Source organism: Odocoileus virginianus, chromosome 14 (assembly GCF_023699985.2).
Source record: "Odocoileus virginianus isolate 20LAN1187 ecotype Illinois chromosome 14, Ovbor_1.2, whole genome shotgun sequence".
Taxonomy (NCBI): domain Eukaryota; kingdom Metazoa; phylum Chordata; class Mammalia; order Artiodactyla; family Cervidae; genus Odocoileus; species Odocoileus virginianus.
In genome coordinates this window covers 65,601,963-65,619,916 of record NC_069687.1, presented here as the reverse complement: position 1 = coordinate 65,619,916, position 17,954 = coordinate 65,601,963, and the positions used below count along the sequence as shown (strand labels likewise).

The 17,954-nt window shown below is 39.9% G+C and overlaps 1 protein-coding gene across 4 annotated transcripts; it reads left to right on the top strand.

Annotated features, from left to right (window-relative positions):
• The first annotated feature begins 1,022 nt into the window (after window positions 1–1,022).
• On the top strand, window positions 1,023–16,392 carry C14H5orf58 (chromosome 14 C5orf58 homolog). 4 transcript variants are annotated; one of them, XM_070476852.1, is made up of 5 exons: window positions 1,023–1,171; window positions 5,304–5,338; window positions 8,054–8,127; window positions 9,109–9,202; window positions 16,121–16,392. In XM_070476852.1, exons 4-5 carry the CDS (start codon window positions 9,109–9,111, stop codon window positions 16,270–16,272), a joined length of 246 nt encoding a protein of 81 aa, XP_070332953.1. In that variant the 5' UTR covers window positions 1,023–1,171; window positions 5,304–5,338; window positions 8,054–8,127; the 3' UTR covers window positions 16,273–16,392. The 4 variants fall into 4 exon arrangements, with proteins under 4 accessions (XP_070332953.1, XP_070332952.1, XP_020730714.2 ...); XM_070476851.1 differs by lacking the exon at window positions 8,054–8,127; XM_020875055.2 differs by lacking the exons at window positions 1,023–1,171; window positions 5,304–5,338 and adding an exon at window positions 6,372–7,090.
• The last annotated feature ends 1,562 nt before the right edge of the window (window positions 16,393–17,954 follow it).

Sequence of the window (17,954 nt, the reverse complement as noted above, 5' to 3'; positions counted from 1 at the left end):
GAAACTTCTGTGGAAAAGGTCCAGTTTATACGGAGAGAAATATGCATTCAAGCACTGGATGATCTATAGCACCACATTCAGAGTTGGTGAAGGAAAGGAGCTGTTTCTGGGTGACTTGCAGAAGACCATCTTTTCTTCACGGAGAGGACTGAAGCATTCAGTTCTTTACAAAGTTCTGTCAGCCTTCATCTTGTCCTGTTTTGCCTTGTATTTGGAAGCGTCCCTGGGCTCACGGCTGGGGTTGCACCAATCGTCAGCTTCAGCCATGCGCTTGTAATGGCGCCACGCGGACTCGTTGAAAGCCGGAAATCTCTCAAGTGCTTCACTTGAAAAGGCCTTGAAATAAATGACAGCATCAGTAACCATGCCTTCCATAGATCAATGAGCAAGTGTCTTTCAATTTCATGGCTGCTCTCACCATCCACAATGATTTTGGAGCCCAAGAAAATAAAATCTCTCACTGTTTCCACTGTGGTTCCATCTATTTGCCATGAAGTGATGGAACTGGATGGCATGATCTTTGTTTTTTGAGTGTTCAGTTTTAAGCAAGCTTTTTAACTCTCCTCTTTCACTCTCATCAAGAGGATCTTTAATTTCTCTTCACTTTCTGCTCTAAGGGTGGTGTCACCTGCGTATCTGAAGTTATTGATATTTCACATATATATTTTTTCATTTAAAATGTGAGTATGCACTTAGATTCTATTGTTATTGACTTCATGAACATAATGTATTTTTTTTTTCATAAAGGCACTCATCTGTCATTTCATGGTTGGCTAATAAGGGTGAAGTGTGGGAGATGGGGGCAATGCCTAGAGGGAGAAACATCTGATCAGGATCTATGTTTTTAATAAACAACAGAAGTATTGTTGGGAGATGGAAAGCCGACATGACAGGATTAGAAACATCTTATTTAAGGAGAGAGGTTTCCTCTGATTGGTGGATCTCTGAAAATAAATACAACGTGTGTCATGAATATGCCTTTGCTGGATGACGGCATTTCCTAAAAAGCCGAGTGCAAAGAGTTCTCAGGCAAACAGGCATAGCAAGCAACTGTCAAAAATAGCACCGTGTTGAATATTGACAGCTTTTGTCCATCTGCTTTCTCAAAAACCCAGCCTCTTTCTTGCATTGTAAGAATGTTGAAGGGAAGAAGCAGCCAAGTTCTGGCACAGTAAGTGTATGCATTTTTTAATTTTAGACATCAAGTTGGAAAGTCTCAGTATTTTCTTGGCTTCCATACTTACTGAATCTACAGTCCTTCAGACTGTTTGCTTTGCTTTTCAAGGTTGAAGTGTTTTGGGCATAAGGTTGCCAGATTTAGCTAATAAAAATGCATAATTCCCAGTTAAATTAGATTCTTAGATAAATTTTTAATGTAATTATCTGCCAAACAATATTCAGGACATACTTATAATAATAAAATTATCTGAAATTGCTTAACTGAAATTCAAATGTAACTGGATGTCCCATATTTTATTGGCAACTCTATTTGGATAACTGCCTATTTCAGAGGAAAATGTTGGCACAGAAGTTTAATTTCTTTCCCCCCGGCTTGAGATATAGTCGCATATAATGTTATGTGAGTTTAAAGTGTACGGTGTGATATCTGATGCGTGTGTGTGTTGTGACATGTTACCACAGCCAGGCGAGTGAGCTCACTCTTCAGTCCCCACAGTTACCATTTTGTAGCTATGATGGGGGAGCATGAAAGCTCCATTCTCTTTCAAGCATATAACACAGTATTGCTTAACTACAGTCACCATGCTGTACATTGGATCCGTGGAACTTTTAACTTAAAACTTGTACCTCTTGACCAAATCTTCCCATTTTCCCCACCACTCAGCCCCTGGTAATCACCATTTTACATTCCATTAGATTCCACGTATAAGTGATGGCATATAGTATTCATCTTTCTCTGTCTAAAAGATGAATTATGCTCATTTCACTGAGTATAATAGCCTCAAGGTCCACTTCTGCTGTCACAGACAGCAGGATTTTTACATAAAATAATTTCTTAATTAGAAATCAAAATATTTTAGTTAATGCAGTGAGCTATGTGTATTTTGTTAATAACTTCTTTCTGGTATACAGAAAAGTGATTCAGCTACATATATATATTCAGCTATATATATATATATATATATATATTTCTTTGTTGGAATATAATTGCTTTACAACGTTGTGTTAGTTTCTGCTATATCAATGTGAAACAGCTATATGTACACATGTGCTAAGTCACTTCAGTCGTGTCTGACTCTGCAAGCCCATGGACTATAGCCCGCCAGACTTCTCTCTTCATGGGATTCTTCAGGCAAGAATACGGGAGTGTGTTGCCATGCCCTTCTCCAATATGTACACATATATCCCAATAACTTCTTTCTAAAGTTGGAAGTGTTTCTTTCAGAGAAAGGAAAATGACTGTGACCAATGTAACCTCAGCTGCTTACAGAAGACAGAAGGCAGGAACCCCCACCTCCACTTTAGACCACCAGAGGCAAACTTCTGCACTGTCTTCCTTCCTTAATTTGATGGGCCTTGAGGAAAGCACTGGCTCTTCTAATGCACCAGAATGTCCTTGATCTTCTGGACACTGGTCATGCTCCTTAGGTAATGATCTGAGCATGTGCTCATTGCCTGCCACATCTGCTTACACAGGAGTTGTGTAAAGCAATATTCAGAAAGGAGCTGATGCTTGAACAGGAAGTCAGCCCTCAGAACAGAGACCAGCACTTGTAATTTACAATGAGCAGGAGGAGGATGGGAGTGGGAGCTCTGAGAGCAAGGGGAAGACATGAGATAATTTACTCAATTTGTTTTCCTAGAAATGGAAACTTTATGTCAAGAATTTGTAATAAAACTAACTGAGGCACTCACACCAGGCTCCATAAAATGCTTAATCACCTTGTTGTTCTATAACAGCTCTTCTCTTGATGGGGGAATTTGCCAGCTTTTTAATCTCCCTTATTTGATTAACAATAGCATCAACAACAGCAACCTGTGTTGGGTTTCAGTAAATGTTGGATCTACAAACTTATTAAGGAAGATAGATTTATTTTAGGGCCTCATCTATAATGGTCTCAAGCCTTAAGTAGCAGATCATGATTTTAAAGTTTTATGTTCTTTGGGGGGAAAAAAAAGAGTATCTATAGCTACTTGAGGAGGAAAGGCATGTCAGTAAGTAATCATCATTGTTCCAAGACATTTTTGTGGAGGAAAATATATTATTGCAGTCTATCTTTTTCCGAGTCTGGATCTCTTTTTTCCTCTTTTAACATTAATTTAAAAGAAACACAAAGCTAATCATTTTTTAAATAAAAGGTTTAATGATGGTCTTTTCTCAAGTTTGAACCTACTCATAAGAAATGATCAGCACTATGGTGGGTAGAAGGTCTTTAAATTTAGTCAAAAGTCCTGTGAACAGAGTCTGAGTCCAGGTGTCTGAGCTGAAGCAGGTCCTGCAAACACTTGCTGCACCCCGTGAATGAGTGGATTCAGTGTGTTTGGGACAGTGGGGCCCGAGAGACACCAAATGCTGCTGAGCTCCAGCCCCCATCGTTACTTGATTTTCATCACTGTCAGCCTTAATGCTATCTCAGCCTGCCGAGGTTATTCACCCTACTTCTCTTAAACACCTTCTTTTCTCCTGCTGTTGTCTTTGTGGAGTTTCCAAACACACAACTGAATTCACGAAGGTCTGAGGTGAAGTTTTCATTAGCCTGCATCAATTAAGGAGAGGCAAAAAGACACATCTGGGAAGATATTTGTCAAGGTATTTTTATCCTGAAGTTATTATGATCTTCCTTCCTTTTCTTCTTTCCTTTTTGATGTTGAATTATCTCTGCTTGTATAGATCAGTGTAAGTTATCTTTGTTTTATTAATGTCCCTCATTCAGAGGTCACACCATATTTATGCATTTCTGTGTGTATTAGTGTGTGTGTGTGTGTGTGTGTGTGTGTGTGCGCGCGCTCACATTTAATGATCTGTGAAGCCCATGACATTATGGATCCACGATGTATTTGTTTACATCATATATCAAGAGATGGTATCCTGGTCCAGGAAACAACTTGGTTCAGCAAAAAGCACAGAAGGTTCTGGAATCTCACAGACAGGATCTGTGTTTGAGATTAAATCTGATTCTTACGGCCCCTGAGTATGCACTAAGCTCAAGCTTCACTTTCTTACAACTGGGGTGGTAACAGCTACCTGAAAGAGCTCCAGAAGATGAAAGCTTCTAACAATGTGCTAAGTTGCCTCAGTCATGCCTGACTCTTTGAGACCCCATGGACTGTAGCCTGCCAGGCTCCTCTGTCCAAGGAATTCTCCAGGCAAGAATACTGGGGCGTGTTTCCATGCCCTCCTCCAGGGGATCTTCCTTACCCAGGGATCAAACCTGAGTCTCCTGCTTTGGCAGATGGGTTCTTTACCACTAGCGCCACCTGGGGAGCCTCTAAAAGAGTGTTTATTTTCTGAGCTTCTGTGCCTCTTTGTCCCCTTTTTCACCACTTGGAGAACTAGCTCTAAAAATGCTCGGCACACATATCAGAAATAAGAAAATGCAAGACTCTGACACTAGCAAGTGTCCACAGTTAAAATGGTGAGTTAGGGAAGCACTATCAGAGAGTTTGAAATTGCAGAACTGGGTAGGGTTCATTCTGGAAAAGGCCTTCCAGGATTAAGTTTTGAAGATATCCATAGCAAGTTGAGGAGAAGGCAATGGCACCCCACTCCAGTACTCTTGCCTGGAAAATCCCATGGACAGAGGAGCATGATGGGCTACAGTCCATGGGGTCGCAAAGAGTCTGACATAACTGAGCTACTTCACTTTCACTTTACACTTTCACGCACTGGAGAAGGAAATGGCAACCCACTCCAGCGTTCTTGCCTGGAGAATCCCAGGGACGGGGGAGCCTGGTGGGCTGCCGTCTATGGGGTCGCACAGAGTCAGACACGACTGAAGCAACTTAGCAGCAGCATAGCAGGTTGAGTATGAAGTCTTTTTTTTTTTTTAATATAGTTGAAGTGTAATTGATTTACAATATTAGTTTCAGATGTACAACATAGGATTCAGTATTGTTACAGGTTGTACTCCACTTAAAATTATCAAAGTAATGGCTATATTTCTCTGTGCTGTGTTCTTGTCTCTTATTTATTTTATGAATAGTAGTCTGTATCTCTTAATCCCATACCCTTATTTTGCCCCACACTTCTTCCTCTTTTCCCACTGGTAACCACTAGTTTGTTCTCTATATCTGTGAGTCTGTTTCTATCTTGTTACATACATTTGTTTGCTTTCTTATTTTAGATTCCACAGAATGAAGAAGTCTTCAGGGATGGATGGTATGTTGGACAGCAGCTAATATTATGCTCAGCAATGTGTGGGACATATACTACTAAGGATCTGACAGCTGTTTTATATGGTACAGAGGGATTAAACAATGTGTAATCACAGTTAGAGTTATTCCCCATCCAACTCTTTCAGTTCTTCTGACTACATCAAGAAGAAAGTCTCAGTTTGTACTAGACTAACTTTAACATTTTTCTAATATTAACACATTTTAACAAAGAGATCAGGCTTCAGGATTAGGGTCATTGAGAAGTAAAATATCTAGATGATTGTTTTATTTACATGGTCTTCATTTTTCCTATTTCCTCTGCTTAACTTTTACTCCATACTAAATTATCATGCTAAACTCTGTGATGTTAAAAAAAAAATTAAGTAGATTTAAATGTCAATGAAAGTAAATTTAAAATATTAAAGTAATAAAACAGGTGTTACACATCTATGGCAAGCAATCGTTAACAGCAGCCCAATAAGGAGTGATATTTAGAAAATACTGATTGGGCCCATCTCTCTCACAAGGAAACAGATGAGGAAATTGAGATTCAGAGAAAAGAAGTTACTGTTTTCCAAGATCGCATAGCTACCTGTCCTTAGGACTGAAGCTCAGAAGCTCAGTCCTTCTATGCCCTTCCTCATCTAACTCTGCACCAGACAACAAATTCTAGTGTTAAAAGGAAGGTGGTGAAAAACTAAAGTGTCTTTTGCACAGTCCTGTCCTATTCTTTGTGACCCCCAAGGACTGTAGCCTACCAGGTTCCTCTATCAATGGAATTCTCCAGGCAAGAATACTGGAATAGGTAGCCACTGTCTTCTGCAGGGGATCTGCCTGACCCAGGAATCAAATCCAGGTCTCCTGCATTGCAGGCAGATGGTTTACCATCTGAGTCACCAGGTTGGATATAAAATAAAAACAGACTATGTGTTGCAAGTTGTTGGCAACCCACTGGTTTGAGAGGCTAGTAAGTGCAAATAAGGAAGATTAAGAGAAGGTGGACTTGTGTACAATCTGAATCTGAAGTTCATCAAGTCTAAGGCAATTCCTGAGGGCACCAAGAAAAATCTCTGAGTCAATTCAAAGGCAGTGGTGACAAAAATTCCTCTTGGAATCCAGCAGAAATGGCTTGAATCCCAACTTCTCTACTTGGCAAGAGACCAGTGTACACCTCTCAGCTCATCTGTACAGATCTATGGGTGTGATAATAGCTAACATTTATGGAGCACATCATCTGCCAAGCCCAATGTGATGCATTATCTCACTTAACTCTCAAAAGAAGATGGACAGTAGTTATTATTATCTTCATATGATAGCTGAGGACATCTACAGCTAAACCAGTGCTGGAGCAGAATTTAAACCCAAGAAGTTTCAGTCCAGAGTCTGACCTTAACCACACTTCTATTCTGGGAAAATTAAAGGCAAACAAGAGCTGTAAAGCACCTAGCCCAGCGCCTGGCACACAGTCGGCAAAATGCCTTCTCACTGTCCTCCTCTGCCCACGCAGTAGTGCTAGTCACTTCCTGCCACACAGCCAGAACTTTCTCTGCAGGGGCCTAGCCTGGGACTACAACTCCCAGGATGCACCAGGAGCGGACACTGACCAATCAGAAAGCCCAGTCTCACTTCCTCGGCCCAGCTCACGCTCTTCCCGCTTAACAGCGAGAAATTGGTGCGTCCCCACAGGGTTCCGGTTGTGGGCTGGCCTGGGTTACTGGGTTTTAAATAATCCTAATCCATCTTTGGCCTGTGTGGTGTAAGTGAAGACCTGTCCAGGCTGCCTCAAGTTGCATCTTCAACCTGGCCCCAGTGCACTTCGCAAGGTCTCTCAGCCCGTGGCTCCCAAGAGCCCGCTTTCCTCACAGGCACGGTCGTGTGTTGAGTCAAGAAGGGATGGTTGGTTGGGAGGGTCCGGGTGCGTCCGGTGGCCACGCTGAGTCTGTTTCGCTTTGTTCCGATCTGGTTTGGAAGCCTGAGGGCTGCGGAATCTTAAAGGCTGCCGCAGGTGCCATCTTCAGACCCTAGACTGTGGCCCCAGACCTGAGGCTCCTCCCGGGAGTCAGACTGAGAAGGAGGGGGTGGCTTTTAGAAGGAGAAGGGAATAATGATCCCCTTTTACCGGGACGGCCTGGCCTCCTGGCCTTTGGTCCCAGGATAGTACCTTAGTTGCATTCATGCCTTCAGTCTGTGGTATGGAGGGCTCCAGTGCTATTGGGCCCCGATCCTGGCCTCCACTTCCCAGCTCCTCGAGAAGCGCCGCTTGGCCGGCCTCTCCAGTCTCAAGAGTGATGGCCTGACGGAGCTTCCTGGGGAAGGGTTGACCAGCTCTGGCCTCGATCTAGTCCAAAGGGGTCTCCTTACCATGCTGCCCTTTGACCCCACCTACTTGTGGGCACCTGAGGGTCCTGGATAACTGGAACCTAGAGTGGGGAGGGTCAACTTTCTTGGGCATTTCTGCTTCCATTTAGTTTCTACTTACCTCAGGGTTTTTACTTCTATTTTTGCGTTCATTTCTTTAAGGTTCTTGATCTGTGCCATCCCCACCCCACCTCCTTTGCTTTTTATCATCTTTACTTTCTCCTCAGACCTGTATATCTGACTTTGCTATACCCAAGTAAGATAGCTGTCATTCGACTTTTGAGTACCTAGGGGCTTGTAGGTGGATGCAAAGTGTATTTTATTCATTGTCTGGAGAGCAAACAATTTATTTCTTTTACAGTGGCTCTGAAGTGAGTGAAATAAGATAAATTCCATTGACTCAGGAAAAGGCAGGCGCAAAGAACTGATTCCAAGGTTAGTTTGTTCTCATTTTTTTGGACAATCAGCATAAGGCATAACTTCCCATATTCTGTATTTCTGAAGTTGTGTGCACTAATTGTGGTTTATTCAAGCTATTTTGAGATATTTGAATGACTAAGGTTAGTTTCTAGTGAATGACCTAGAAACATCTCCATATGTTTATATCTGACACAATTGACTAAACATATGTTTTGTACATATAACAGAGTAATCGGTTGATTAATGTATCTCAGCTGAATTAAAATATGCATTGCCCTAACTCCCAAAGCTAAAGTAGAAGTGTCCATGTTGCTATCTTCTTAGTCAAGGAATTATAATTGTGTCTTATTTTATGCTTTAATATGTAGTTAAATAAATCATATTTGGATCCTGTCATTCAAGCATAAGTTAGAAAATGATGCTTATATAAATAAAATTAGAGAAGATAATATGAGATTGCTAAATTGTAAGGAAGTTTATGGGCTTCCCCAGTGTTTTAGCAGTAAAGAATCCTCCTGCAATGCAGGAGACCCAGGTTGGATCTCTGGAGGGCATGGCAACCCACTCCAGTATCCTTACCTGGAAAATCTGATGGACAGAGGAGCCTGGTGGGATACAGTATGTAGAATCGCAAAGATTGGAAAGGACTGAAGCAACTGAGCACCCAGGCACAAGGTAATTTTATAAGTGCTGAGGATTTCTGAAATGGAGACATCTGCATTTCCATTGTAAGGGCTCCATTGTATGGATATGGTTTGATTAAAGAAGCAGCCTCATCCTAAGAATTCTGGTTAGAGGTGTTTTCAGTTGGAAAAATAGTACCAAGTTGATGACTTCCTGTGTGAGAATTCTAACCATTTAAAGAAACTATAATTTCACTAAAATTTTAGTTCTTAAATAACAGATTTTCTTCTTCCAGAAATGCTGAAAATTTGAGTATTTTTAAAGTATACATACACACTTCTGATTTATACATTGTTTCTCTTTTCAAACCAGATGATTAAGAATAATGTTACCGACCATAAACTAAATGTGGAAGCCATAATTAAAAATATTAACACAATTTCTTTGGAGCTAAAAAAAATGAATGGTAAGTAGGAATCACTGAATTAAACTGTTTGCAGGTCATTGTTATAAAGAGTAGTCAATTTGTGCTTCTGGTGGGATGTAACTGAATTTTGCCTATTCATTCAGTTCAGTTCAGCTGCTCAGCTGTGTCCGACTCTGCGACCCCATGAACTGCAGCATGTCAGCCCTCCCTGTCCATTACCAACTCCTGGTGTCCACCCAAACCCATGTCCATCGAGTCGGTGATGCCATCCAACCATCTCATCATCTGTTGCCCCCTTTTCCTCCTGCCCTCAGTCTTTCCCAGCATCTGGGTCTTTTCCAATGAGTCAGCTCTTCATATCAGGTGGCCAAAGTGTTGGAGTTTCGGCTTCAACATCAGTCCTTCCAATGAACACCCAGGACTGATCTCCTTTAGGATGGACTGGTTGGATCTCTTTGCAGTCCAGGGGACTCTCAAGAGTCTTCTCCAACACCACAGTTCAAAAGCATCAATTCTTCGGCACTCAGCTTTCTTTATAGTCCAACTCTTACATCCATACATGACCACTGGAAAAACCACTGACTAGACGGATCTTTGTTGGCAAGGTAACGTCTCTGCTTTTTAATATGCTATCTAGGTTGGTCATAACTTTCCTTCCAAGGAGTAAGCGTCTTTTAATTTCACTGCTGCAGTCACCATCTGCAGTGACTTTGGAGCCCAGAAAAATAAAGTCGGCCACTGTCTCCACTGTTTCCCATCTATTTGCCGTGAAGTGATGGGACTGGATGCCATGATCTTAGTTTTCTGAATGTTGAGCTTTAAGCCAACTTTTTCACTCTTCTCTTTCACTTTCATCAAGAGGCTCTTTAGTTCTTCTTCACTTTCTGCCATAAGGTGGTGTCATCTGCATATTTGAGGTTATTGATACTTCTCCCGGCAATCTTGATTCCAGCTTGTGCTTCATCCAGCCCAGTGTTTCTCATGATGTACTCTGCATATAAGTTAAAAGCATGGTGACAATATACAGCCTTGATGTACTCCTTTTCCTATTTGGAACCGGTCTGTTCCATGTCCAGTTCTAACTGTTGCTTCCTGACCTGCATACAGGTTTCTCAGGAGGCAGGTCAGGTGGTCTGGTATGCCCATTTCTTTCAGAATTTTCCAGTTTATTGTGATCCACACAGTCAAAGGCTTTGGCATAGTCAATAAAGCAGAAATAGATGTTTTTTCTGGAATTCTCTTGCTTTTTCAGTGATCCAGTGGATGTTGGCAATTTGATCTCTGGTTCCTCTGCCTTTTCTAAAACCAGCTTGAACATCTGGAAGTTCACAGTTCACATATTGCTGAAGCCTGTTCATTAGGATTTCTCTATTTCTTAAGCAATGTTTACAATGTAATATGAACTAGATCTCTGAAGATGCATTACGTTTGAGCATTGACCTGAAAGATAGCAGACTTGAATTTTCATCCCCGACATTTTATAAAAAGCTTCAGTTCAGTCACTCAGTCGTATCCGACTCTTTGGGACTTCATGGACTGCAGCATGCCAGCCTTCCCTGTCCATCACCAACTCCTGGAGCTTGCTCAAACTCATGTCCATGGAGTCGGTGATGCCATCCAACCATCTCATCCTCAGTGGTCCCATTCTCCTCCTCATAGAAACCTTATGATGTCTAACTAACCCCTCTAAATTTACTCCCCATCCTTCCCTTCAACAAACTATTACAGAGTGATGTCACAGTCTGCCAAATTCAGTATCTTTATCCATTAATCATTACTAAGTCTCTAAAGTTCCTTCTAAGTCAAAACTTGTAAGTTTGCTTGATTGTGTGAATTGATGATTCTAGTAGGATTAGACCTTATAGATCATGATATTTAGTCACTCACCTTACAGACATATTCCGTAATTTTATTCCAGGCATGTAGAATTTTTGTGATTGAATATTTCATCTATTCTTGACCAACCATTTCCTGTGTTGGAAAAAACTCTGTGTTGGAAAACTCTCTCTGTCACCAGTCTATTCTATATTAGACAGTTTTTCTTCATGGACTAGCGGAAATCTTTTCCCTATCCTTTCACCCACTAGTCATTTTTCTAACCATGAAAATCACTGACTATGTAGTTACTGTTCTTATGACAACTCTTGATATATGAAGACAGCCTCTGTGTCAGTTATGAGACCTTTCTACAAGTAAGAAAATACCAACTTAACATTGATTATGCAGTAAAGAAATAATAATAAGATTCAAGGTTGGGCAACCCTAAAGTGAATTCAGGGTTTTAAAGGTTTCATCAGGTATTAGGTTTTCATATTTTCTGCTCTGTTATGTTCACTCTGTTTGTCACTTCTTGTGGTCATTACCTGCAAACATAATCATATACAGACACATACTCTGCCTGTGTTTCTTAAATAATCCTTTCTCCAGATCCCTCCAGCACATTTCCCCTTTCCCTTCATTGGCCATATTTGCAGCACATGTCTATCCTACAGCAGTTACCACCAAGGAGACTAGGACTGCCACAGCCAGTTTAGACCACTCAGGATGTACTGCTGAGACTGGGGCGAGGATCGTCTCAAGTGCAATCAGGTTGTGCCCCAGGAAGAAGAGGAAAGTGGCTGTTAGTCCAGGCATGTAGAATTTTTGTGATTGAATATTTCATCTATTCTTTACCAAACATTTCCTGTGTTGGAAAAAACTCTGTGTTGGAAAACTCTCTCTGTTACCAGTCTATTCTGTATTAGATAGTTTTTCATCATGGACTAGCTGAAATCTTTCCCTATCCTTTCACCCACTGGTCATTTTTCTAACCATGAAAATCCAAGTAGGGAGTGCCTGTTAGGTTTTTCCATGTATTCTCCTAAGCATTTCCCACATTTATGGCAGAAAGCAAAGAAAACTAAAGATGCTCTTGATGAAAGTAAAAGAGGAGAGTGAAAAAGTTGGCTTAAAACTCAACATTCAGAAAATTAAGATTATGGCATCTAGCCCCATCACATCATGGAGAATAGATGGGGAAACAATGGAAACAGTTACAGACTTTACTTTGGGGGCTCCAGAATGCAGATGGTGACTACAGCCATGAAATTAAAAGATGCTTGCTCCTTAGAAGAAAAGTTATGACCAATCTAGACAGCATATTAAAAAGCAGAGACATTACTTTGCCAACAAAGGTCCATCTAGTCAAAGCTATGGTTTTTCCAGTAGTCATGTATGGATATGAGAGTTAGACTGTAAAGAAAGCTGAGCGCTGAAGAATTGACACTTTTGAACTGTGGTGTTGGAGAAGACTCTTGGGAGTCCCTTGGACAACAAGGAGATCCAACCAGTCCATCCTAAAGGATGGACTGAATATTCATTGGAAGGACTGATGCTGAAGCTGAAACTCCAATACTTTGGCCACCTGATGCAAAGAACTGACTCATTTGAAAAGACCCTGATGCTGGGAAAGATTGAAGGTGGGAGGAGAAGGAGATGACAGAGGATGAGATGGTTAGATGAGATGGTCCGACTCAATGGACATGTGTTTGAGTAAACTCCAGGAGTTGGTGATGGACAGGGAAGCCTGACGTGCTGCAGTCCATGGGGCCGCAAAGAGTCGGACATGACTGAGCAACTGAACTGACTGAAGCATTTCCCAAGCATTTCATGGACTTTGATCCGGGAACACTGCTGTCTCAGGTGATGTTAATAGATGTTATAAATGGAATCAGTGAACTGATGATCAAATAATTTTGGGAAGGGCTTTATGCTAGGTAATTCTGTCACAAATTCACAGTACATATTAACAGAGGCTGTGAGGAGTCTGATGTAAAGGAATAGGGTTACCTTTGCTTAATTCATCTCTCTCAAAAGCAATCTCAACAGCAAGGCTTACCCTCTGAAATATAAATCTGCTGAAAATGCTCATTGGCTTATCGTTGTCCTCAGGACTAAGTCCAGACCTCCTAGAATGGAGGTCCTATAAGACCTTGAGATCAGACCTTGCCTACCTCTCCTTTCTGCTACCTTATTCTTCATTCCCTGCACATTCCAGGCTCCAACCACATTGAACTATCTGCATATCTACACATTTGCTCTTTTTTTGTGGCTGTGCCTTAATTATTACACGCATATTCTCCTGAAGTGCCCACTCCACCTCCACAGGTTGCCTCCCCACCTCCTCCTCACCAGGTTAACTGCTACTTATTAGTCACAGTTACTAACATTTGAAAACGTTTTTTAAGCCAGTATGTCATTTCTTCTACTTTGTCATATCACCTATCATACTATATTGTAATTGTATGTTTGCTTACTTATCCCGTCCCTTAAGGTTATTCCTAGCTCTTAACCCAGTGCCTTTATATAATAGGCTTTTGACCAACATTTATTAAATGAATAATTGATTCTGGACGCTTGCACTCATTTAAAACAATTAGAGAAGCTTTAGATTCTTCTCAAGCTAGATTGAATGTTCTAGTTTGGCAATTATTCTTTCATGAAGTGCAATAGAATAAATATGATCAATGTTTTCCTGAAAAGTTGTGGGATAGGCAGGCAGTGAAGATACAAAGGATTAATAGAGCCAGACTAGGAAGGTAGACTTCTGGTAAACATGGAAGATTAAATAAACACTCCATTGCACTCACTTTCTCCCAGAAGTATTAACGTCAATAGCTAACACTTACAGCATTTACCATAATTCAGATACTTTTCCAAGAGCTCTACATAAATGGACTGAATTGCTGTAACAACCTTATGAGGTTGGAAATATTACCATTGACATTTCCAGATATAGAAACAGATATAAAGGGATTAACTAACTTTGCCAGAGTTACACAACTGGTAGATCTGGGACTTAAAGTCTCACAAGTTGAAGGAAATAGTAGTACTAAAAACAAGGGTCTTAAGACAAAGTTTGTATACTGACTTAAAAAACCCATAGCTTTCTTTCCCCACTTGGCTACAAAACATTGGCGACCAGATTTATACACTCAGGCAGATTGTCATTTCAGGAATCTGATAAGCCTAAGAGAAAAGACCTAAGTTTTTAGGTTTATCAAGTTTTTTGTTTATCCTCAACAAAACACCCAGCCAAATCACCACACAATAATTGCCATGGGAAAGAAATTCTAGTTGTCTTTTTAGTATTACAATCTTAAATATGAGCAGACAACTATGGAAAAAAAAGATGTTTGAGGAAACCATCTAATATGAAAAGCAGAGACGGAACCAATAAGTAGATTCAATCAGTGAGGAGAAAAAGATTACAAATGAAAACTAAAAACTCTAAGAAACTGTCGTTAATATCCACAGAGAAGTAATAGAAGATGCTAAATTTATGAAAAAGGAATAGGATACTATAAAAATATTTGGAGAACAAAATTAAGTGTTACAAGAGAAATAAACTCTAGAGAAGGGTTGAAAGATTAAATGAAGAAAATTCCCTTGAGTGCAGAGCAAAAAAAACAGATGGACAAGGAAGTCTAACATCCCATAAGTAAAGTGTTAGAAAGAAAGAACACAGACAGTGAATGAGGAGGAATTCATTAAATAAATAATCTGAGAAAATTTTCCAGAGCTGAAGGATATATTTTTTTACAATGAAAGAGCCCAGCACAGTAGGTGAAAATAGTCTTCTACTAAAATGCAATACTACAAAATTTCAGAACACTGGAAGAACAAAATGATTCTTAAATCTTTTTTTTTCTCTTAAATCTTTTAAAGAGAAACAATGACTAAGAATTAGAATTGTATGAAATTTGCCCATTGAAACGCTGGCAGCTAAGAGAAAGTGCAGCACTGCCTTTGGAAATCTGAAGAGACGTGATGTCCAGCCTGGATTGTTACAGCCAGTCAATCTATCAAGCATTGGTGTAGAGAGAGAGACTCTGAGACATATACATTTCCCTGCCTTAGAAAGTTACCTTGGTTGTATTCCACCAAAGGAATAGACCAAAAAGAGAGAGAGAGAGCAAGAGACATGAGATTCTGGAAGAAAGATACTCCACACAAGGGAGGGGTGAAAGGAGTCCATTGCATAGTGGTGAAGAGAATTCCTAAGATATGAACTGTACAGCTTTCTAGAGAGCTGTCAGTCCAAACTAGAGCTGATGAGAAGGCTCTAGGAGAAGAGAGACCTTCAACTATAGAACAGTAAAAGCTCCCGACTATACAGGGAGATTTACCCAACTGCGGAAATTTGGAATATATCCATGGTAATTAAGCAATGAAAAAAGGAAACAATTATTAACTGTGGTTGGGTGGAAGCTTGCAGGAAGGGAAATGTCCTACAAGACTCAACTGTAAAGAATATATAATCAAAAAAATTAAACATTAAATACTGAGCTAAGAAAAATTATACTCAAGTATATTGGGGGAATGAGGATAAATGAAAAGAGCTATATTTTAATCTTCTGTGGTCACAAGCAAATACCTAAAATTGAGAAAAAAATATAAATATCATTTAGAGATATGGAGGTTAAATACCACCCCTGCCAAAATAAACAAAAATGTAACACACACATGCACACACACACACACACACACACACACAAAAACCCACAAAAACAAAATGAGCTCCAAAAATGTCACAAGTGGTTACCTCTGGGAGATAGGAGCTGCTATTTTTTGTAACATGCTTTATTTGGTTCTTTATACTGTATGTATATATAGCAGATAAAACTAGTAATTTTAAAAAATACACAAACTTGCATAAATCAAATTGCAGTGTAGTAAAACAGCTGACAATTTGAGCTAAAGAACCCTTCTAGTAAGCTTCTATATCATGTTTATTTTGCAGTGTATAAATTTGACTCAAGTCAAAATTTGGCACATCTAAATTGTGGTTTAAGCAATAATCACTTAAAAAACTAAATTAAAAATTAGGAAATAGCAACTTAAAGTAATAATAGTTGCCTGTGACATCTGTGCTACAGTATAGTGTCTTACATTATTAATTTTCTTTTTTTTACACAGAACTCTCCCAGTTACTGCTTTGTGACCTTACCCTACATTTCAGTCATCCCATGAAGACAGATGACTTAAAAGAAACAGAGAGAAACAGCCCCCACTTTGAAGAGTCTAAAGTGCCAGATGTATCCCTTGCTTCTGATAGCTTTTTAATCTGATTTTTTATTTATTTGTTGTAAATTTGTGACTTTTTATTGTTGAATTAACCCATTTATAGGAGAATTGAGTTTACTAATATATTCAATTAAAAAAATAAAAATGTGTTGAATTGTAAATAATCATTTCATGCTTTGGTAGGCTTCTCTTGTTTTAATGTTCCAAGAAATGGCTAATTTATTTCACCAATGGCAAGAGTATTACATAGGAAGTTGGTCATGGAGTGCTGCTCATCCCATCCTCTATGCTTGAATTTGGCTTAGGTTGAAAGAGAGTTACTAAATTATAAATGTATGGTATGGATTTATTTAATCAGGGGTCTCCTGGTAGCAAGTGTCAGAAACAACTCAGACTAGCTGAATCATTTATTAGGTCATGTGCCTTGAAAGTTCATGCCTGGGATAGAGTTCAGGGCCTTCACTAATTCATCAGATATCTCTGCCCTGGTTCTGTTTCTGTGCACTGGTCTACATCCTTTCCTATTAAACTCATCACTTCCATGTAACAGGTAGAGGAGAGTAGAGGTATGGTGGGTCTACAGCATTATTTGGAGACCCCAGAGGAAAGAGAGATCCTCTGTCTTAGCCTCTGTGTTTAACAATCCAGAGAAGGGTCTTGACTAGGCCAGCTTCAATTAAGATGGGTTCTAAGCAACTGTGTTTGGTGAGGCTGGGATTTATGCCAGGTCAGTGGAAAAGGAGCAGGCATCCTGTTCAGTCACTCAGCTGTGTCCAACTCTTTGCGACCCCCATGGATTGTAGCTCACCAGGCTTCTCTGTCCTTGGGATTTCTCAGGCAAGAATACTGAAGTGAGTTGCCATTTTCTCCTCCAGGGTCTCTTCCCAACCCAGGGATCGAACCTGCGTCTCCTGCATTGGTAGATTCTTTACCACTGAGCCACCTGGGAAACCCTCTAGAGGAAGAAAGGCCTCACCAAAAGAATAGAGTGGCCATGGCCTGAAGAAGGGAGGAAGACTGCTAGGCATAAAAACACCAGATACTCCAGCTCATTTCAGTTATTGCAGCGGAATAGGTTTTCTACCCCTCTCCACCAACAGCAACTTAAAATAATAAGCATTTGTGTACCTTGTAAACATTATTCACTTAAAATAATAAGCATTTGTGTACCTTGTAAACATTATTCACTACCAGATAGTTGCTTTGAAACCTACTGTTCTTCATTTTAGAAATTTTTGAACATTAAGTATAGAATACCATGAAGCAAGGCACAAGGTCAGCTCACTCCATACCAGAACCTGTCGAGTTTTCTATGCTCAATACCCAGCACCCAGCTCAGTGCACAGAATAAAACATGAAATAAATGCTTATTGAATATCCTATTTAATAAACACGTTGTAAATGATGCAGGTTTTTCAGTTTTAGAATTCTTGAGTTCTAGGTCCTGATTTGAGAACTTCCGAAGGATGAAGTTTTGTGAAGCATCTTGTCTATCATCATTGATTAAAAGTCCACAGATTTGTTATCTTGGCAAATCATCACTTTTAACTAGATGACTTCCAATATCTCTTCCAGTGGTCTTTCTACAAGCTCATGAAAATTAAAATACAAGATATTATTTGTGGCTTATAAAACTCATAGATAAAACCAAGAAGACAAAAAATTTTGTTATTAATACAAGTTGTGGAATAACAACCAAAGCCGCAAAAGGGAAAACTTAAGTGAA

Excerpts from the sequence above, each read along its gene's own strand:
- C14H5orf58 (XM_070476851.1), top strand. Across the intron at positions 9,203-16,120 it reads GGAGCTAAAAAAAATGAATG|AACTCTCCCAGTTACTGCTT; the intron begins GTAAGTAGGAAT and ends TTTTTTACACAG.